General features: G+C 43.2%; 1 protein-coding gene across 1 annotated transcript in view; it reads right to left on the reverse strand.

Annotated features, from left to right (window-relative positions):
• The window catches only part of LOC109920206 (sorting nexin-31-like), a 63,657-nt gene extending 44,448 nt beyond the window's left edge, over nt 1-19,209 (reverse strand). The window contains exon 1 of the mRNA XM_048595826.1: nt 19,127-19,209. Coding sequence (XP_048451783.1) covers nt 19,127-19,140 — 14 coding nt within the window. The 5' untranslated portion in view covers nt 19,141-19,209. The remainder of the gene's footprint in view (nt 1-19,126) is intronic.
• Nucleotides 19,210-19,274: the final 65 nt, after the last annotated feature.

Raw genomic sequence — 19,274 nt, forward strand, 5'->3', positions numbered from 1 at the left:
GTCTAGGCCCGAAACGTCAGCCTCTCTGCTCCTATGCTGCTGCTTGGCCTGCTGTGTTCATCCAGCCCTGCACCTTGTTGTCTCGGATTCTCCAGCATCTGCAGTTCCTACTATCATTGTTTCTAGGGATGGTCAGGCTAAATGGCTTAGCCATTGAAAATGCAGGGTTACAGGGAGAGGATAGAGGGTGTGGGTGTGGGTGTGGGTGGGATGCTCTTTGGAGGGTTGGTGTGGACTTGATGGGCCAAATGGCCTTTTTCCTACACCGTAGGAATTCGAGGAATCTACGAATGTAGTCCTAATGAGTGCAAGACAAAAGTCTTTGTCAAAATGTGTCGCTTTCTAGCAATACGCAAATTATAAAGTGCTGAAAGATCTTGTCCAAACTGTGGGGCAAAGTTCACAGAGTTGACAGGGATTCATTTTAACTGTTCACCTAAAAAAAAAGGCAGGACCTTCACCGGCACAGATTCATTCCTCAGTCCCTCACTGTTAATTTAGATTGCAAACTGAAAACCCCTGAAATCTGACATGAACCTTCTAAAGAGGTTTGAATGCTGCTGCTGAGCAATGCTGACGTTTCAGAATATGATGCAAATGAAAAAGGAACGAAGTGAACTTCTATCATTGTTGGGAATGCTATTCAAATCAGAGTATGAGATTCAGATACATTGGAACAGGGAGCCAAGAGAGGTGACTGTTGAATTAGTAGCAATTATCCACTTCATTAAAAATTGATGAAATTGTCATCTGTACCTACACAGACTGATTGCTAAACTTAAAACATCGTCATAAAGAATAGACGTGACGGTTTTCACTGATAAAATGCAACTGTTAAAAAGAGAAATTTGGAACTAACTTGAAAAGAACAAAATTCCAGGCATTAAGAAACAAAAACTGGCTTGCAACCAAACCCTACATGAAGTGACTAGAAATAGATAGCAGATGCTGGCAATAACTAACATATGTTATGAAACACAATGTTCAGACAGTAAGGAAACTGTGCCGTCGCAAGCCAAGCAATATGGTAACATCCAAAAGGTGCACGGGTGATGCTACAGCACATCCTTTCGGAATAAAACCTGTAAATAATTTAAGCCCAACATAAAACCCAGTTTGGTGATGGGATCATTGCTAAGTTTGAACAAGCCATGCCTTTTCCACTGGTAGAATGTAAAATGAACAGCAATTTCTTTCCAAGATACATGGAAAATAAAGCATCTGTCATCACACAGCACTTCTCTCTTCTGTGTCTTACCTCCCCCACAGCTTCTGGGGCTGACTGCATGAAACTCTCCAGCTACTTCAGAACCCATGCCAGCAATGAGCTACCAAGCTCACATAGACCCTCCATTGTTTTTGAATCAATCCACAAGCAAATGTGTTGACACAGTGAGTTTGCCCATAAATTGTGGCAAAATACTCAATGAATTTTAATTTATGGTGAAACCAGTTCATAATACTTTGATTCCTGCAAATTCGCCAACCCCTGCCCCCACCTTGACAATCTGAACTAACCTCAACTGAACTTTGAACAAAAAAAAATCCTTAAAATAAAAATCCCTGTAGTGTTCAGTAAATATATTGCAGGATGGTTCTAGAGTTCCTTAGCATGAGTCGTATAGATTCAGACAGACAGGACTGCTACAATTTTTAAAACAGAAAAAAAAAAGAGGAGACACTTACAAAACACATGTTGTTCACAACTTTACTTAGACAGAACTGTTAGAAAAACAACATTTAGATGAGAGACATTCGTGTATTTGGCCTTCACAGTCTATATGATGGAGCTCGATTTGTCACAGGTACAGTTTAAATTGAACTATCCTTTATGTTGAATGGCCAATGCTATTAGAAAGTTTTCCTTTCCAATTTAGAATTCAGCTACATAAATGAGGCAAAACACTGAAAACAACCTTGTCCAATCTCCAGCACCACAGCATTCAACAGGGCAAAAACCAGCAAATAAGATAAACATGTGACATGGCGCCTCAGTGGTTAGCACTGCTGCCTCACAGTGCCAGGGATCCAGATTCGATTCCACCCTCAGGTGACTGGGTGGAGTTTGTACATTCTCCCAGTGTTTGTGAGAATTTCCTCCCACAGTCCAAAGATGTGCAGGCTAGGTGGGTTAGCCATGGAAAATGTAGGGTTATAGGGTAGGGGGACAGTCTGGGTGGGATGCTGTTCAGAGGGTTGGTGTGGACTCAGTGGGCTGAATGGCCTGCTTCCACACTATAGGGATTCTGTGAACTCAGTCTGGGCTTCAAAATCTACACTGCAACATGTGATAATAGTAGGTTGACAAGTGGTAAAAGGGTTGGATCAAGATGGAGTCCAATGCACTGAGGTCTGATTTCTCGCAACTAACCCTAGCAGTCACTGTATACAATCACCTGAACTTTCTTCAGAGACCTTACAATGGGGTCAGGGTAATTGGGTGGAATGAGAGGAAGGCCAATCTGATTGCTGAATTATAGCAATGACTATACACTTCAAAAATCTTAATTGGCTAAAGTAATTTAAGTCATTGTTATGAAAACCTCTAGATAAACTAAAATGAACATGAGGCTCCATGAGTGTTCCTATCCTTAAAGATGGGAGAACCAAGTACAATTAGACCATATTGTAGGAAAGTGCATTGACAAGGCAGAGGTGTTTATAACTTCAGCCAGAAGTACAGACAGGATGATCCAAGACGGCCTCTTCGTGAGCTCAAAACCAGCCTATACATCACTGTTCAGCCAGTTTAATTCACTCCATGTTATTAAGAAAAAGTTGTGTGCACTAAATACAGTGCAGGTTACAGGCCAGACAAACGTTCTGGCTTTAGTGAAGATTTTTGCTTTGAAATATTCACAGCCCCAGCCAGACTTTATCAGTACAACTATAACATTGGTGTCTTCCTGACAATGTGCAAATCTAACTGGGTACATCTTTGTCCACTAAAAGCAGGACAAATCCAACCCAATGGATTTCTGCCCCATCAATAAAATTTCAATAATCAAAGTGATGGGGTGGCATGGCGGCTCAGTGGTTAGCACTGCTGCCTCACAGCGCCAGAGACCCAGGTTCGATTTCGCCCTCGGGCGACTGTGTGGAGTTTGCACATTCTCCCAGTGTCTGGATGAGTTTCCTCCGGGTGCTCCGGTTTCCTCCCACAGTCCAAAAATGTGCAGGCTAGGTGGATTGGCCATGAAAAATTGCCCATAGTGTTCAGGGATGTGTAGATTAGGTGGGTTATAGGGGGATGGGTCTGGGTGGGATGCTCTGAGAGTCAGTGTGGACTCGTTGGGCCAAAGGGCCTGTTTCCACATTGTAGGGATTCTATGACTGATGGAAGGTGAGCTGTTCTGCATCACCTACACAGCAGAAAACAACTCTTCAGTTTGGGTTCTGCTGGAAATATACTATTGCATATTTCATTACAGCCTTCGTCCACACGTGTACAAAAGAACGAATGGCCAGAAATAAACTTAGGGAATCGGAAGAAAACATTTCGCTGGTTAGGGTTATACCATGAATAATGTTGTGGTTGTTGGAGACCAATCATTGCAGCTCCAAGACATTGCTCTTTGACTTTAGGATTCAGTCATCACTACTTTCCCAGTAAGACCACCAATTAGTACTGCACTTAGGCCTCAGTGACAGCACTCTGAAAGCTTGTAATTTCAAATAAACCTGTTGGACTATAACCTGGTATCGTGTGACTTCTGACCTTGTCCACCCCAGTCCAACACCAGCACCTCCACATCATGTCTCCTATGACTAAGTCCATCTTGCCAGCTCACCCCGATACCATGTGACTTCACCTTTTGTACTCGCCCGCCGTGAGGGACCTTGTCAAAGACTTACTGAAGTTTACGTAGACAACATCAACCACTTTAGCCTCAAATATCTTCGTCACCTCCTCAAAAAACTCAATTAAGTTAGTGAGGCATAACCTCCCTTGCACAAAATCATGCTGTCTATTGCTACTAAGTTAATTTGCTTCGAAATGCGTACAGATCTTGTTGCCAAGATTCTTTCCCAATAAAATTTCCCTACCACTGAGGTGAGGCTCACAGACCTGTAATTTCCTGGATTATCCCTGCTCCCTCCTTAAACTTTCTCAAACAACACTGCCAGTGTCCCTATCCACATTCTACAGAAACCCTCATTTATGCCTCTCTTCCTCAGACCCAACTATTCCAAAATGTCTCCTAGTTGGCCATCTCCCAACCTCCAATATCCTAAAATCTCAACTCAGGAGTCCTGTTGTGTGCATCCTAACTTGCAGAAGATCTTACTTATCTATCACCGCTGAGTATGAGCAGGAATAGAAATCATGAGCCTTGGTGCTGAGGCCTTCTACCCAAGCACAGTGGGGCCCCCTTCAGCTCTGGGCCTCAGACATCAGGAGCTGACGTACCCCACTCATCCCAACCTCCGCCTCTCTGCATTCTGACCTGTACTAGAAGCCAGGCACAGAGGCACTGGATTATAAAATGTGCAGAAGGTGGCCATTCGGACCACTATGTCTATATTGGCTCTCCAAAATGAGCATGATGACTGGGCGCCATTTTTCCACCTTTTAACCAAACCCTGCACATTATTTCTATTGAAATGATCAAATATCAGACCTTAAATGACTTCTTTTAAAGTCATCTCTTAAATCTCTGCCATGCCATCCCATCCCATTCTGGATCCATTGTGGAGGTGGAACAGCTTCTCCCTGTCTACTTTCTCCTGATTTTAAAAACTTCAGACAAACCTCCATTTAGCCTTCAATTCTCCAAGGAAAACAGAGTCTCAACCTTTTCAATTTATGTTTGTAACAGGTACACTTCCATTCTAAAATTAATTCATGGCTTCACCAGTCCCCACTTCTGTAACCATGTCCAACTAAAACGATTCCCAATTCCTTCCTTTACTTCCTAAAACTATCCATTGACGTCGATTTCCTCCATTGTCTAGGTTCTGGATTTCAGCACACCCCCACCTCCCCCCAATAAAGCCTTCTGCCTCTTTCTCTCTCACTTACTTAACTAAGTTTTAATACCCTCCTATTACATCTTAGGCAGAGCATCAATACTTGCCTCACTACTTTTCAGTGAAGCACACTGAATGCTTATGTTTTGGGTGCTATATAAGTGCAAGTTTCAGGTTATGGCTCCTTTCAAAAAGATTCACTTGTCAGAATCTGCTTAATTCTATCAAAAAAAATAGTTGTGTCCCTTTTTAATGGGCAGAGTTTGAAGTGTTCAGAGCTAACTTGAGGGTATGAACAGATGTTGCTTCAAGAGCTATAACAAGTCATGAAATATTTTTTGCATGAGCTAACCATTCACTGAGTGAAATCTCAAACAGGCACTTTCACTGTACCTAATAATCAGTAAAAGTAGTCTCCCTTCCCCAAAGTTGGTACGTAGAAGCCTAAATAGAATGCAGTAATTTTCTAGCTATTTCCTCCTCACCCCACCCCAGCCCACCAAGACACCTATAAATGATCCAACTAAACATTTTGTTTAGTCTTAGCACTGACAGCACAGCACAAATACCAATAAGTAATAGCTTTTTCCTTTGTTTTAGGAGTATTACAGTACCTTTGCTTCACACAGTGACCACAATCAGTCAATTCAAACTTTTACATTCAAGAGACAGAATTCCAAGGAACAAGTTTCTGGATAAGAATGATACAGACAGGAAACACAGTATATGATGTTGTACTAGTGGCATGCTTTGCTGATGCCTTAGACTGAAGAGTGCCAAGATGCAGCTGGATTAGTTCTGCTGTTCCTGGAAATTTGGAAATAAAACATATTTAGGAGTCAGGTTCTGTGAATCAACCATTCAGCTGGGGCATTAGGTTTCTAAGTAAGCTTTTCTCAGGAAGTTCAGGAGAAACCTTAAGAGTTGGAGATTCAGATGGCAGAGTCTCTGAATGTTTATTGATCTTCATAATCTGGACAAATCATAGAATCAGGAGTAGAAGTCCCATTGCTCCTCATTCATCTAATACTCTTGCAGCAATGGGCTTTTCTCATAATCCAAGTCTTAGGTTGATGCACTATTGGGATGTGTAACTCAGGTGTGAAGGCAATATTGAGAGAGACCCAATTACTAGCTGATTTTATGATAATTCTGCAATTCATAAACATAGTCTGGTGAAATTTTCATTCTTCCATCTTCCACAAGTATAATAAAGACAACAAAGTGGGTTTCTGGTTAGAGGTACAAATCTGCTGAAAAACAGACTAGATTTTGTGTAGGTAAAAACACACTGGAGCAATAGGGTGAAAGTTTGCCTGGGAAATTGGAGTGTGACAGAGCGAGAGAAAAACATTAAGGAGGTAAGAACCAAATACAGGATATTGCTGTTCTTTGTCTTCCTTGTTAGTAAGTTTGTTTCCTCTCGTTACTCTCTGTAATGCTTCCCCTACCATCATTCAGCTTTTCTTCTAATACATTGCTAATCAGTCTCAGACTGGTGTTGTATCAGTCCAAAAGTAACTTTTTACCATATTTGCTTTGCATCAATTAGTTTCTTTAACAAAACAGATTCCACTGTAGATTTATAAATTATTAACATTATCCCAACCAATCCTTTCTTACGTCTCCACAATTGACAAGGATTAGCCAAATCCTTGGTTGCTGAATAGCTCTGTTCAATTTCAAGTCCAATCGCAAAGTCAGTAATAATCATAAATCAAAGAGCACAGGCTGTTGAGCTGACTGTCTGTGCTAATTCTTTGAAAAGCTAGCCAATTAGTCCCATTCCCTTGTCCGTTCTCATTGCTTTGAAATTTCATCTTTTCAAATATTTGATTCACTGCAGAAATTCACCAAGCTCCTTAGACAGCTCCTTCCAAACGCTCAACCACTGCCATCTAGAAAGACAAGGGCAGCAGATACACGAGGACATCACCTGCAAGTTCCTCTCCAAGCCACTCACCACTCCGATTTAGAAACATATCACCATTCGTTCAGTGTTGCTGGGTCAACATCCTTAAACTTCCTCCCTGCATGGCATTGCAAGTCTACATACACCAAACAGGCCACAGCTGTTCAATGCAACTCACCAACTTCTCAAGGGCAACTACGGAGGGACAATAAATGCTGGCCCAACCAGAAAAACCCACATTTTGTTCCAATCCCAAAATCCAATTCCCTTTTGAGCCACAGAGGAAATATTACTTGATCGACAGCTCTGGCTCTCCGATTTCTTCAATGTTTATTTAAACAAATTCAAAAGCTTACAGTTTCTGCTATTGATACTTTAAAGGGTCTGAATGATTCGCAATAGGCCAATTAAAATATCAAGTGTATCTTTTTAAAGAAAGTGGAAAGCAATGAGTGTTTTTTTTGAAAAAAGCCACATACACATTCAATTTTCATGACATTGTTAATTGTTTTATACAGTATACAGTCAGTAAATGGTTATGGAGGGGCCATAGCTGGCATGTGGAACATGAGAAGGACCTTTGAGAAGGATCCCTCATGCATGCTACGGTTCACATCATTGAGGTCCTGTGAACCACAAGTTCTTGAAAACCTGTTCCAATTCCACGAACATTTCAGAGGAAGGAGATTCCAATCTATGCAATGGAGCTGCCCAGGTCAGAAGTGTTGGTTGCAGGCTTGAGACCCAGAGCAGCCTGTGCATTTCAAAAACAAAACACTCCTGAAAATCAGAAATGCTAGGAATATGGTCAAAATTCCAGGAATAGGATTTGTGCTGGTGCTTTCAAATCTCTTCCAAATCACCTAACCAGATGAATATCCAGGCCAATATTTTGACTTAGGCCTAACCAGTGATTTACAAGGTATACGATAATTTCTTTGTTTCTGTACTTAATATCTGCCTTATTCCAAGGATCTGTATGCATTCCTAACAGCTTTATCAACTTGCCTGTGTCTTTAAAGATTTGCATATGCAGACCCCAGGTCTTTCTGTTCCTGCATCCACTGTTAAATGTAATCTTTTAGTTCCTCATTCCCAATGATCCTCACTGCATAAGGAATCTTATAACTTTTTTTCCTTTAAACTGGCATATTTTCTACTTGTGTCTAATCTAATTAAAGTATAATTTGTAAAAAACAAGAATCCCCTTGGAATTCATTCTTTTCTTACGACGAAAACATTCTCTCAAGGCTTTGTTACATTCTCATGCACTACGGCCTGCAATTATTTATTTATCTACTGCCTCTGTACTAAAGGTCATGCTCTCATTTCTAATATTTAAAATAAGTCCCCACCTTTTCTGAATTGTAATGAAGTGACCCAGCCACAATCTCGCCGCTGAATCTAGCTTCCCTAACCCAGTCACTGAGTCAGTTTGAAGCTCAAGTTTGTAACTGTGGCAACACCGACTGAGCTTCTCTTTATCACAGATATTACATACTTCAATGTCCATTTCATCATCCACCTCAGACTTCATCTCAGCTTTTCACCACTAGTCTTTGAAAATTTCAGTAGTCAGAACTCAGTTGCCTATATCTTAACCTATACCAAATAGTGCTCATCCAGAATCCTTGTGCCCACTGACCTACATCAGTTTCCATTCAAAAATTCTTCCATTTTAATACTGAGCCCAGTTTCTGTTATGGCCTCATCCTTGTCTATTTCTGTAGTCTCCTCCAACTCTACAACTTCCAAGGGTTAAGCATTCCATCCATTTCATGCATAAGCACAGTTTCTTTTCCCACCCTACCCCTAAGCAATGCAGACTATGCCTTCAGCTCTCTAGGGCTTAGTCATATATTTAATCATCTCCTCTCTAAACCTCTCTACTGACTCTGTTCCTTTCACACCCTTTTTTGGACCAATATCGATATTCACTCTTTGGCCTGGCATTGCTCTTTGTTTGCATTTCTGCTAAGGGACTTTTAGGAGTTCCTGTACATCAAACCATGCAGATGCGAGTGTTGTTGGCTCCTTACGTGAAAAGTGCATCTTTTTGAAATCATCTTAATTGAGTCAAGAACAGGTTGAATCCCATCTCCCGTTTCATCAGGTGAAAATTGAACTGTTCATTGTTAACCTGTAGCTTTGAACTGAGATATGCTTTCAATAAATGTGCTGTATGCCCTTGGTACTTGACGGAAACAGAATGAGCAGCGGTGGTGGTGGGTTGGTGGGGGGAGAAGACAGAGAGACAGAGACAATTCTATTTCAACCTGTAAATGGACAAAATATTTCAAAAAGAGAAACTGGATTATAAAGAGATAACAAGGTGTAGAGTTGGTTGAACACAGCAGGCCAGGCAGCATCAGAGGAGCAGGAAAGCTGACCTTTTGGGTCTGGACCCTTTTTCAGAAATGGGGGAGGGGAAGGGGACTCTGAAATAAAGAGAGGTGGGGGAGGCGGATGGAAGGCGGATAAAGGAGCAGATAGCTGAAGAGAAGACGGACAGGTCAAGGAGGCGGGGATGAAGCCAGTAAAGGTGAGTGTAGGTAGGGAGTTGGGATGGGGCGGGTGGGTTGGAGGGAAGATGGACAGGTCATGGAGGCGGGGATGAGGCTAGTAGGTAGGAAGTGGGAGTGGGGGTTGGTCAGTGAGGTGGGAGGAGCAGATAGGTGGGAGAAAAGATGGACAGGTCAAGGAGACGGGGACGAGCTGGGCTGGTCTTGGGATGTGGTCGGGAGTGGGGAGATTTTGAAGCTTGTGAAGACCACATTGAGACCATTAGGCTGCAGGGTTCCCAAGCTGGTCCTCAACATCTTATCTTCACCGTGGACGTCCAGACCCTATACACTTGCATTCCCCATGCAGATGGCCTAAAAGCCCTCCGTTTCTTCCTCTCCCGCAGGCCCGACCCGTCCCCCTCCACTGACACCCTTATTCGCTTAGCTGAACTCGTCCTTATCCTTAAGGACTTCTCCTTCAACTCCTCCTACTTCCTATAGACAAAGGGGGTGACCATGGGTACCGCATGGACCCAAGCTATGCCTGCCTCTTTGTAGGATACACGGAACAGTCCCTCTTCCGCAGCTACATTGGCCCTATCCCCCACCTCTTCCTCCGTTATATTGATGACTGTATCGGTGCCGCCTCGTGCTCCCATGAGGAGCTCGAACAGTTCATCCAATTCATCAACACCTTCCACCCCAACCTTAAGTTCACCTGGACCAGCTCCAATACCTCTCTCTCCTTCCTGGACCTCTGTTTCCATCTCTGGCAATCACCTGGAAACTGATATCTATTTCAAGCCTATCGACTCCCACAGCTACCTCGAATACACCTCCTTTCACCCACCTTCCTGCAAGAATGCCATCCCCAATTCCTTTGCCTCCGCCGCATCTGCTCCCAAGAGGAGGCATTCCACTCCCGGATATCCCAGATGATCTCGTTTTTCAAGGACCGCAACTTCCCCTCCACAGTGGTTGTAATCGCCCTCTACCGCATCTCTCGTGTTTCCCGCAACTCATCCCTCACACCCCCTCCCCGCAATAATAACAAAGACAGAATCTCCCTCGTCCTCATGTACCACCCCACCAACCACAGGATTCAACACATCATCCTCCGCCACCTGCAATCTGACCCCACCACCAAGGACGTTTTTCCCTCTCCACCCTTAACTGCCTTCCGGAGGGACCAATCTCTCCGTGACTCCCTCATCCTGCTCCACACTCCCCACTGGCCCCATCACCCCTGGCACTTTTCCCTGCAACTGCAGGAAGTGCTACACCTGCCCCTACATCTCCCCCCTCACCCCCATCCCAGGCCCCAAGAAAACCTTCCACATCAAACAGATGTTCACCTGCATATCCGCTAATGTGGTATATTGTACCCGCTGTTCCTGTTGTGGCCTCCTCTACATCGGGGAAACCAAGCGGAGGCTTAGAGACCGCTTTGTGGAGCGCCTACGCTCGGTTCGTGACAAACAACTGCACCTCCCAGTCGCGAACCACTTCAACTCCCCCTTCCACTCCTTGGACAACATGCCCATCCTGGGACTCCTCGTGCCACAATGATGCCACCCGAAGGCTGCAGGAACAGCACCTCATATTTCACTTGGGAACCCTGCAGCCTAAAGGTCTCAATGTGGACTTCACAAGCTTCAAAATCTCCCCACCCCCGACCTCATCCCAAGACCAGCCCAGTTCGTCCCTGGATCCTTGACCTGTCTGTCTTTTCTCCCACCTATCCGCTCCTCCCACCTCACAGACTAAACCCATCCCCAACCTCCTACCTGCCAGCCTCATCCCCGCCCCCTTGACCTGTCAGTCTTCCCACCCGCCCCTCCCTCCCAACTGACCAACCCCCATCCCAACTCCCTACCTACACTCACCTTTACTGGCTCCATCCCCGCCTCCTTGACCTGTCCGTCTTCTCTCCACCTATCTGCTCCTCTATCCCACTTCCATCATCGCCTCCCCCTCTCTCTATTTATTTCAGAGTCCCCTTCCCCCACCCATTTTTGAAGAAGTGTCCAGACCCGAAAGCTCAGCCTTCCTGCTCCTCTGATGCTGCCTGGCCTGCTGTGTTCATCCAGCTCTACACCTTGTTATCTCAGACTCCAGCATCGGCAGTTCCTACTATCCTTGATTATAAAGGGTGTGATGGGTGGTAAGAGCAGGATAGGCAGCACAATTAGGCAAAATGGATGTCTTTCAGAGGGTTAGCACAGGTGCAGTAGACTGAAAGAGAAACATGGGACTGTTCAATTATAAATGTAACCACTTAAAAGTATGCGGAGGGGTGAAAAGGAAGTTTACTTAGACTGAAATCATAAATATATACTTTTACTTTTCCTGATCAACAACAGAAATCATCTCCTCTTCTTCCCCATCCCAATCAAGACGGTGCATAAAAAAATCTGAATCAGAACTCCAGGGTTTCTCTTATATTACTGTATGTATGCTCACAAGTACACATCTTAAAATAGATAAATATTTTTGTTAACTTACAGGAATTAGAGAATCTAAAAAGAGACACCACAGTGTTAAATGTGAAAAACTGTCTAGAGGCAAGAAGCAAAACTAAAGCACCCTCTTTTTTGCCATTTTCTTTCTTTTGCTACTTCTAATAACCATCCCAGTCCTGTCTTTTGTCACTGCTTTATGTAAGCTGCCTTCTTTTAACACTGGTACTGGCCACCCAGTAAGAAAATGACCTTTAATATGTGGAATTTAGAGAACAGTATAGTACTCTTATGGATTTAATTGGCACAGTTTTGATTCTCGCTGCAAAAGCATAATTAGAGACCAAGAGAAGTCAGATAAAGATCACAAAGGCTGTAATTTCTGTGCAGATGTTACTCGGCTTTACAGATATTCTTGAACCAATACCCTGAGCGGGGTGAGGGGTGGGGAGGAGATGAGTGGAAGGGTGGCAAATAATGAGATGTCCTTAACACTGCAACTAGAGAGCAAAATGATATTTGTCACAGGCCAGGATATTAATGCACTCTGTGTCAATCATGTCTTCACGCTTTAGAATCACTGAACATCTTGGACAGGTTGTATACTTTTCCTTTCTATTTAGTTAAGATATGATACATTAGCTGTCAATTTTTTGTAAGTACCTTAAAATTACTTTTGAAACTCCACAGCCTATTCAGGGTTCGCAGAGCTCCCAAATTCAAAATCTTCCAAGCCTCAGACAGGTGTTGCTACACTCCAGGAGTCACGATGTGAAACTGCGGCCGAGTGGTCGAAACTACTTTATAAGACTGATAACGGGTCATAGAGCCATACAGCTGTACAGCATGGAAACAGATGACTCCTTGGTCCTACTCATCCATGCCTACCAGATATCCTAAATTAATCTAGTCCCATTTGCCAATGTTTGGCTCATATCCCTCTAAACCCTTCTTATTCATATACCCATCCAGATGCCTTTTAAATGTTGTGATTGTACCAACCTCCACCATTTCCTGTGTCAGGTCATTCCATACATGCACCATCCTCTGCATGAAAAAGTTGCCCCTTAGGTACCTCTTAAATCTTTCCCCTCTCACCTTAAACCTATGTCCTTTAGTTCTAGACTCTCCTACCCTGGGGAAAAGACCTTACCTATTCACTCTATCCATGCCCCTCATGATTTTGTAAACTTCTTTAAGATCACTCCTCAGTTTCTGACACTCCAAGGAAAATAGCCCCAGTCAATTCAGCCTCTCCCTATAGCTCAAACCCTCCAACCCTGGCAACATCCTTGTAATTCTTTTCTCAATCCTTTCAAGTTTCACGATATCCTTCCTATATCAGGGAGACCAGAATTGAATAAGTATTCCAAAAGTGGCCTCACCAATGTCTTGTACAGTCACAACATTATCTTCCAACTCCTATACTCATTGCACTGACCAATAAAGACAAGCATACCAAACACCTTCACTATCCTGTCTACCTGCGACTTTGCTTTCAAGGAACTATGAACCTGCACTCCAAACTCTTTGTTCAGCAACACTCCCCAGGACTTTACCATTAAGTGTACAAGTCCTGCCCGGATTTGTCTTTCCAAAATGCAGCACCTCACATTTATCTGAACTAAACTCCATCTGCCACTCCTCAGCCCATTGGCCCATCTGATCAAGTTCCCATTGTATTCTGAGGTAACCTTTTTTTAAACTGTCCACTACACCTTCAATTTTGGTGTCATCTGCAAACTTACTAACCACACCTTCTATGTTCACATAAATGACTAGTTCTCCCTGTATTCCACGTGATCTAACCTTGCTAACCAGTCTACCAAGCAGAACCTTGTCAAATTCCTTAAATTCTCTGAACATTGTCCTGTCTGCTCCCCATTCAATGAAGTGCATTTTAAAGAAAACTTATCTTGTAGGTAGTACTCTGCAGTTGCCCATTAGGCCCCACCTGGACCTGGCTTTTCTGAGGGCAGTAGCCTCCACCTGTTTCAGAGAAGGTGACTCAAGCACTCAGAGGGGGTGCAATTTGCATACACAAAATGGCACAAACATACCTTTTGGAATTTTCCTGATTGTTTTGTTCGGTCATACCAACATGGAGGATGGTGCACTTGCAGCTTGTAATAAGCACAAGCTTCCTGTCCACCATATTGTGGAGGCTATTTAATGACCAGAAAACCATGGTGCAAAGCAATCTAATTTCAAGACCATTTACTAGTTTTCCACAACTAGACTTTTTCTCCTCACTCTCATCGTTTTCCAATATAATTAATAATTTTATTTATGCTTTCTTGGGATGTGGGCCTTGCTGAAAAGGCCAACATCATTTGCCCATCCCTCACTGCCCTTGAAATGAGCGGCTTGTTGGACCCACTTCACAGGGCAGTTAAGAGTCAACTCCGGGCCCTCTTTTATTTGTCAGAAATGTAAATGACTGGGATGAGAATATAATAACGCATGCTTGGTATGTTTGTGGGTAACACAAATTGGTTGCATGGTATACAGCTAAGAAGGTTTTCTAAGATCAGAAAGGGATATTGATTAAATCGATCAATGGCCTGAAAAATGGCAGATGGAGTTTAATTTGGATAAATGCAAACTATTACATTTTGATACAACAAACTGGGACAGGACTTATACAATTAATGGTAGAGCATTGGGTAGTGCTGTAGAACAGAGGGACCTAGGGGGTCAGGTACGTAATTCTTTGAAGTTTGCATCACAGGTGGACAGGGTGGTTAAAAAGACATTTGGCACGCTTGCCTTCATTGCTTAGTCGTTTGAGCATAGGAGTTGGGAACTCATGTTGAGATCGTACAGGACATCAGTGAGGCCCTTTCTAGTGCAGTGTTTCTAGTTCTGGTCGCCCAGTTACAGGAAGGATATTTTTAAGCTGGAGAGGGTTCAGAAGAGACTTACCAGGATATTGCCTGGTATGGAAGGATGAGTTATATAAAAAAAAGGCTGGATATGCTGGGACATTTAACCTCATTGGTGGGGGGGAACAAAGGTTGAGAGGTGACCTTATAGGAGGTTTACAAAACCATGAGAGGTGTTGATAGGGTTAACGGTAGATGTCTTTTCTATAGGAATGGGATTTCAAAACTAGTGGACATATTTTTAAGGTGAGAGGAATAATATTTTAAAAAAAGACGACATGAGAGGCAATTTTTTTTTCTTACAGATGGTGGTTTGTGTGCGGAATGAACTTCCTGAGGATGTGTTGGATGCGGGCACAGTTACAATGTTTAAGGGACACTTAAATAAGTACATGAATAGGAAATGTTTGGAGGGTTATGGGCCAAGAGCAGGCAGGTGGGACTAGTTATTTTGGGATTATGTTCAGCGTGGACTAGTTAGACTGATGGGTCTGTTTCTGTGCTGTACAACTCTGATTCTATATTGCAGAGTCTGGCATCACGTATAGGCCAAACCAGGCAAGAACAGCAGACTTCCTTTCCTAAGTGATATTAGACAAAATGGTTCTGAATACAAATATTTTTCACAACAATGCATCCTGTGATTCATATTAATGAATCTGAATTTGTTTAAGGGGGGTAAAGACTCAATATATACAATGCATACATATATCCTATGAATAGATTTCAATCCATTGGTGATAGATCACCCTCCGTAGCCTACTATCAACGTCTGCACCTTCTACAATCTCTCGGTTCCACGCTTGCGTATCCAATCACTGCCACAGCATCTCAAGTTATGGCCACTTTCTCTACGTTGCATTGTACCATTCAACGCTAAAGCATCTATTCTTGGTTCTCTTCATCATCTTTGCACAAAATGCAAAAGAAAACCTCTGGGTGGAAATAAGAGGGGGAAGTGGAAAAAAAAATCACACCGACTCAGAAAGGGTTCTCGTGAGGTTGAAGGAGGTTGCAAGCTTTATTTCCTGTTCTATATCAGTCTGAAAGAATGCAGATCTAAGGCAGCTGTCGTTGCATATTCATTTCAGTCAGAAGGTTATGGCATCAAGTCCCATTCCAGAAGCCTGAGCAGAAAAAGACCTAGGCTGATACTCCAACATGGGCAGATTGATCTAAGATTTGCAATTACTTTTCCTAATTAAAGATCTATTATTTTTTTTTTAAAAAAGGCACATTTTAAAAATATCTATGACCAATCCTACCTCTCAGGTGGATGTAAAAGACCCTGGCACTGTTTCAATGAAGACTGGAGGTTTTCTCTCAACTTTTCTCCCCTCCAATAGTAATCCCATCAATCAATACCTACATAGATATTTTTGTTATTCCAAACCTCTCGAGCAATTAGGATTTGAACCCAGGCCTTCCTGCCCAGAGGTAGGGACGTTATCACTGTACCACAAAAGCCCCACCTAATAGCCATGTACATTATGTTAACATCACATTGCTGTTTGAGATTTTCTAAAAGAGTGACTACACATCAAAAGTGCTACCCAATTGGCCACAAAACACTTGGAGACATCTGGAATTTGTGAAAACATGCTCTTAAAAATCCAAAACTTTCTTTAATACTTGATGTATGTGTGCTTTTAACTTCATTTAATTTAAATGAACTTTCATGCATAAAGAATGTAGATTAAGGTCCTGAACCTAATCTAAACTAATCTGTATAAATTTGTATTCAATTTGAGATAGCTACTCAAAGATTGTTCCACAAATGACAAACCAACGCCATCTAGAGGTGACAGAATTAAAGCATCTTTTGTAGTACGAGATTTCACATTATTTTCTTAAAAGATTATTTAGATTAAATACTAAAAGGCATTTAATAAGATATGTATTAGTTATTAAAGTTATTAAATATTATCCTTACTATGCTCATTTGTTACTTGCCTCTTCCCTAGCACTGTTGGATTTGGATGTTCCTCTAATCCAGAAGTAAAAAAGCACAAAATAACAGTTTGAATGGAAAAATCAAACAAAATCATACATAGTAAAACAGGAGCAGAATCTTTCGCTCTTGCTGGTGAGTTTGGAGTTGAGATGGGCATTTACATAGGTAGCAGGGGTGGGGGTGCAGGAGGTGTCTTACCTGAATCCCACTGCCCTCCCACCTCAAATCACAGAAAAGGCTAGAAGAGAAGGACTTTGGTAAATCTTCCTGATCCTTGGCCAATTGAAGTTTTTAAGTGGCCCATTAAGGAACACTTAATGGCCTCATGTCATCATCACCAGGATTAATCCAGCTGTAAGAAACAACACCGTATGGAGCTGGAGGAACACAGCAGGTCAGGCAACATCAGAGGAACAGGAAAGTTGACATTTCGGGTCAGGACCCTTCTTCAGAACTGTTGAGGAGGAAGGGAGCTGGGAAATAAATAGAGGGACGAGGGGTAGAGCTGGGGAAAGGTAGTTGGGATGGTGATATCTGGATGTAGGTAGGTTGTGGTGGGGATTGGTCAGTGGGATGGGTGGAAGAGAAGATGGACAGGTAGTGTCAGGTCAAGGAGGCGGGAGGGAGGATGGGTGGGGCGGTGATAGGTGGATGCAGGTATGGGGTAGTGGGGATTGGTAGGTGGGAAGGATAGGGTGGATAGGTGGGGAAGAAGATGGACAAGTTATGTCAGGTCAAGGAGGTGGGGACAAGAGGGAGGTTTGGACATGGGATGGGGGGGTGGGGAAGAGTAGATTTTGAAACTGGTGAATTTTATGTTCAGGCCATTGGGCTGTAGGTTCCCAAGGTGGAATATGAGGCGTTGCTCCTCCAGTTTGCAGGTAGCGTTATTGTGGCACTAGACCATTTTAACTCCCCCCTTCCCCAATCCCTTGATGACATGTCCATCCTGGGCCTCCTCCAGTGCCACAATGACATCACACGCAAACTGGAGGAGCAATACTTCATATTCTGCCTCGGGAGCCTACAGCCCGATGCCCTGAACATAGCATTCACCAGTTTTAAAATCTCCCCACGCCCGGCCTCATCCCACATCTAAACTTCCCTCTCATCCCCGCCTCCTTGACCTGACACCTGCCCATCTTCTTCCTCACCTATCCACCCCACCCATCTCCACTGACCAATTCCCATCACTCCCTACCTGCATCCACATATCACCATCCGACCTACCCTTCCCCAGCTCCACCCCTCCTCTCTCTAATTTATTTCAGACCTCCCTTCCCCCTCCCCAGTTCTGAAGAAGGCTCCTGACCCGAAACGTCAGCTTTCCTGGTCCTCTGATGCTGCCTGGCCTGCTGTGTTGTCTCTGACTCCAGCATCCACAGTTCTTACTACTTCCCTTAATCCACACATTACTGTTCAACAAGTGCAGGCTGCTTGCCTCGCTGGGTTGTTGGGGAAAAGGGATTCCTTGGTCAAAGGTAATCCATGCCTCATCAAGGGAGACAGGCATGTCCCACGAGAACCATACCATGTTTATTTTCGAACCTCTGCCCCTCAGAATTTTGGAATAAAAACCATCTTAATTCCAGGTTGCAACTCAGACGGATTCTGAGCATAGCCTCACACATACAATTCAGTAACTGACCTGAGATGTCACCTTTTGTATATCCCTATGGCTCTGCCTGATTGTCATCATGACAGCACAGCACGGACATTGACTTTATAGACATTTTTCACACCGTCTAACACTCTTGGTCCCCTGCAGAGACTTATTATTCAACACTCCACTCACACCAGTCATATGATCTTTTGGTCTCTCTGCCTACAAACTCTGTTTGCATGCCCTGCTCTCTCACTGCACCTGATGAAGGGGCTGCGCTCTGAAAGTTTGAGGTTCCAAATAAACCTATTGGACTATAACCTAATATCGTGTGACTTTGACATACATGGTCAGTAGGCCTTTCTGAAAATAGACAGAGCGGATCTCTCACCAGCTCTCCAGAGGGCAAGACTGACCCCGAATAACTCAACAAGATTTCACCCAAGGTCTTTAGGGAGCTCCTGGTTTTGCAACTTTGCAAATCAAATAGCGCTAATAATGAAAGAGAAACAATCGAGTTATTAAAAATAAATTCACAGGAAGGCAGCATACAGGAGAAACATTAGAGGGGAAAAACAAAAAGTTGGATCCACATAGACTCAGCAAAGGCTCCACTTTCTGGAAAATACTACCCCCAAATTATTACTGTAAGCTTTCTATTGGCATGGTTCTGTTGTGACTGATGAGTGTAGCTCACTTTAATCAACTGCAGAAAAACAAGCATCTTCGTTACCTTTTCTGAGGATGATAATCAGTACAGCTGGGAAACATAGGAACAGAATATCAGAAAGAAACAACTACTTTTAAAAATTGTTGGAGTAAAATATGCTTCACTTACTTTTTCCTGATCATTATTTTGCAGTTCTCATCCTGCAGGCTCCAGAGACTCACATATGGCAGTTCAAACGCATTCAGCCTTTTCAGTACTGGCCCAAGAAACAGACAACATAAACACATCAGAAGTATGCTTGACAATTTCCATTTCA

Source organism: Rhincodon typus, chromosome 4 (assembly GCF_021869965.1).
Source record: "Rhincodon typus isolate 14 chromosome 4, sRhiTyp1.1, whole genome shotgun sequence".
Classification (NCBI taxonomy): domain Eukaryota; kingdom Metazoa; phylum Chordata; class Chondrichthyes; order Orectolobiformes; family Rhincodontidae; genus Rhincodon; species Rhincodon typus.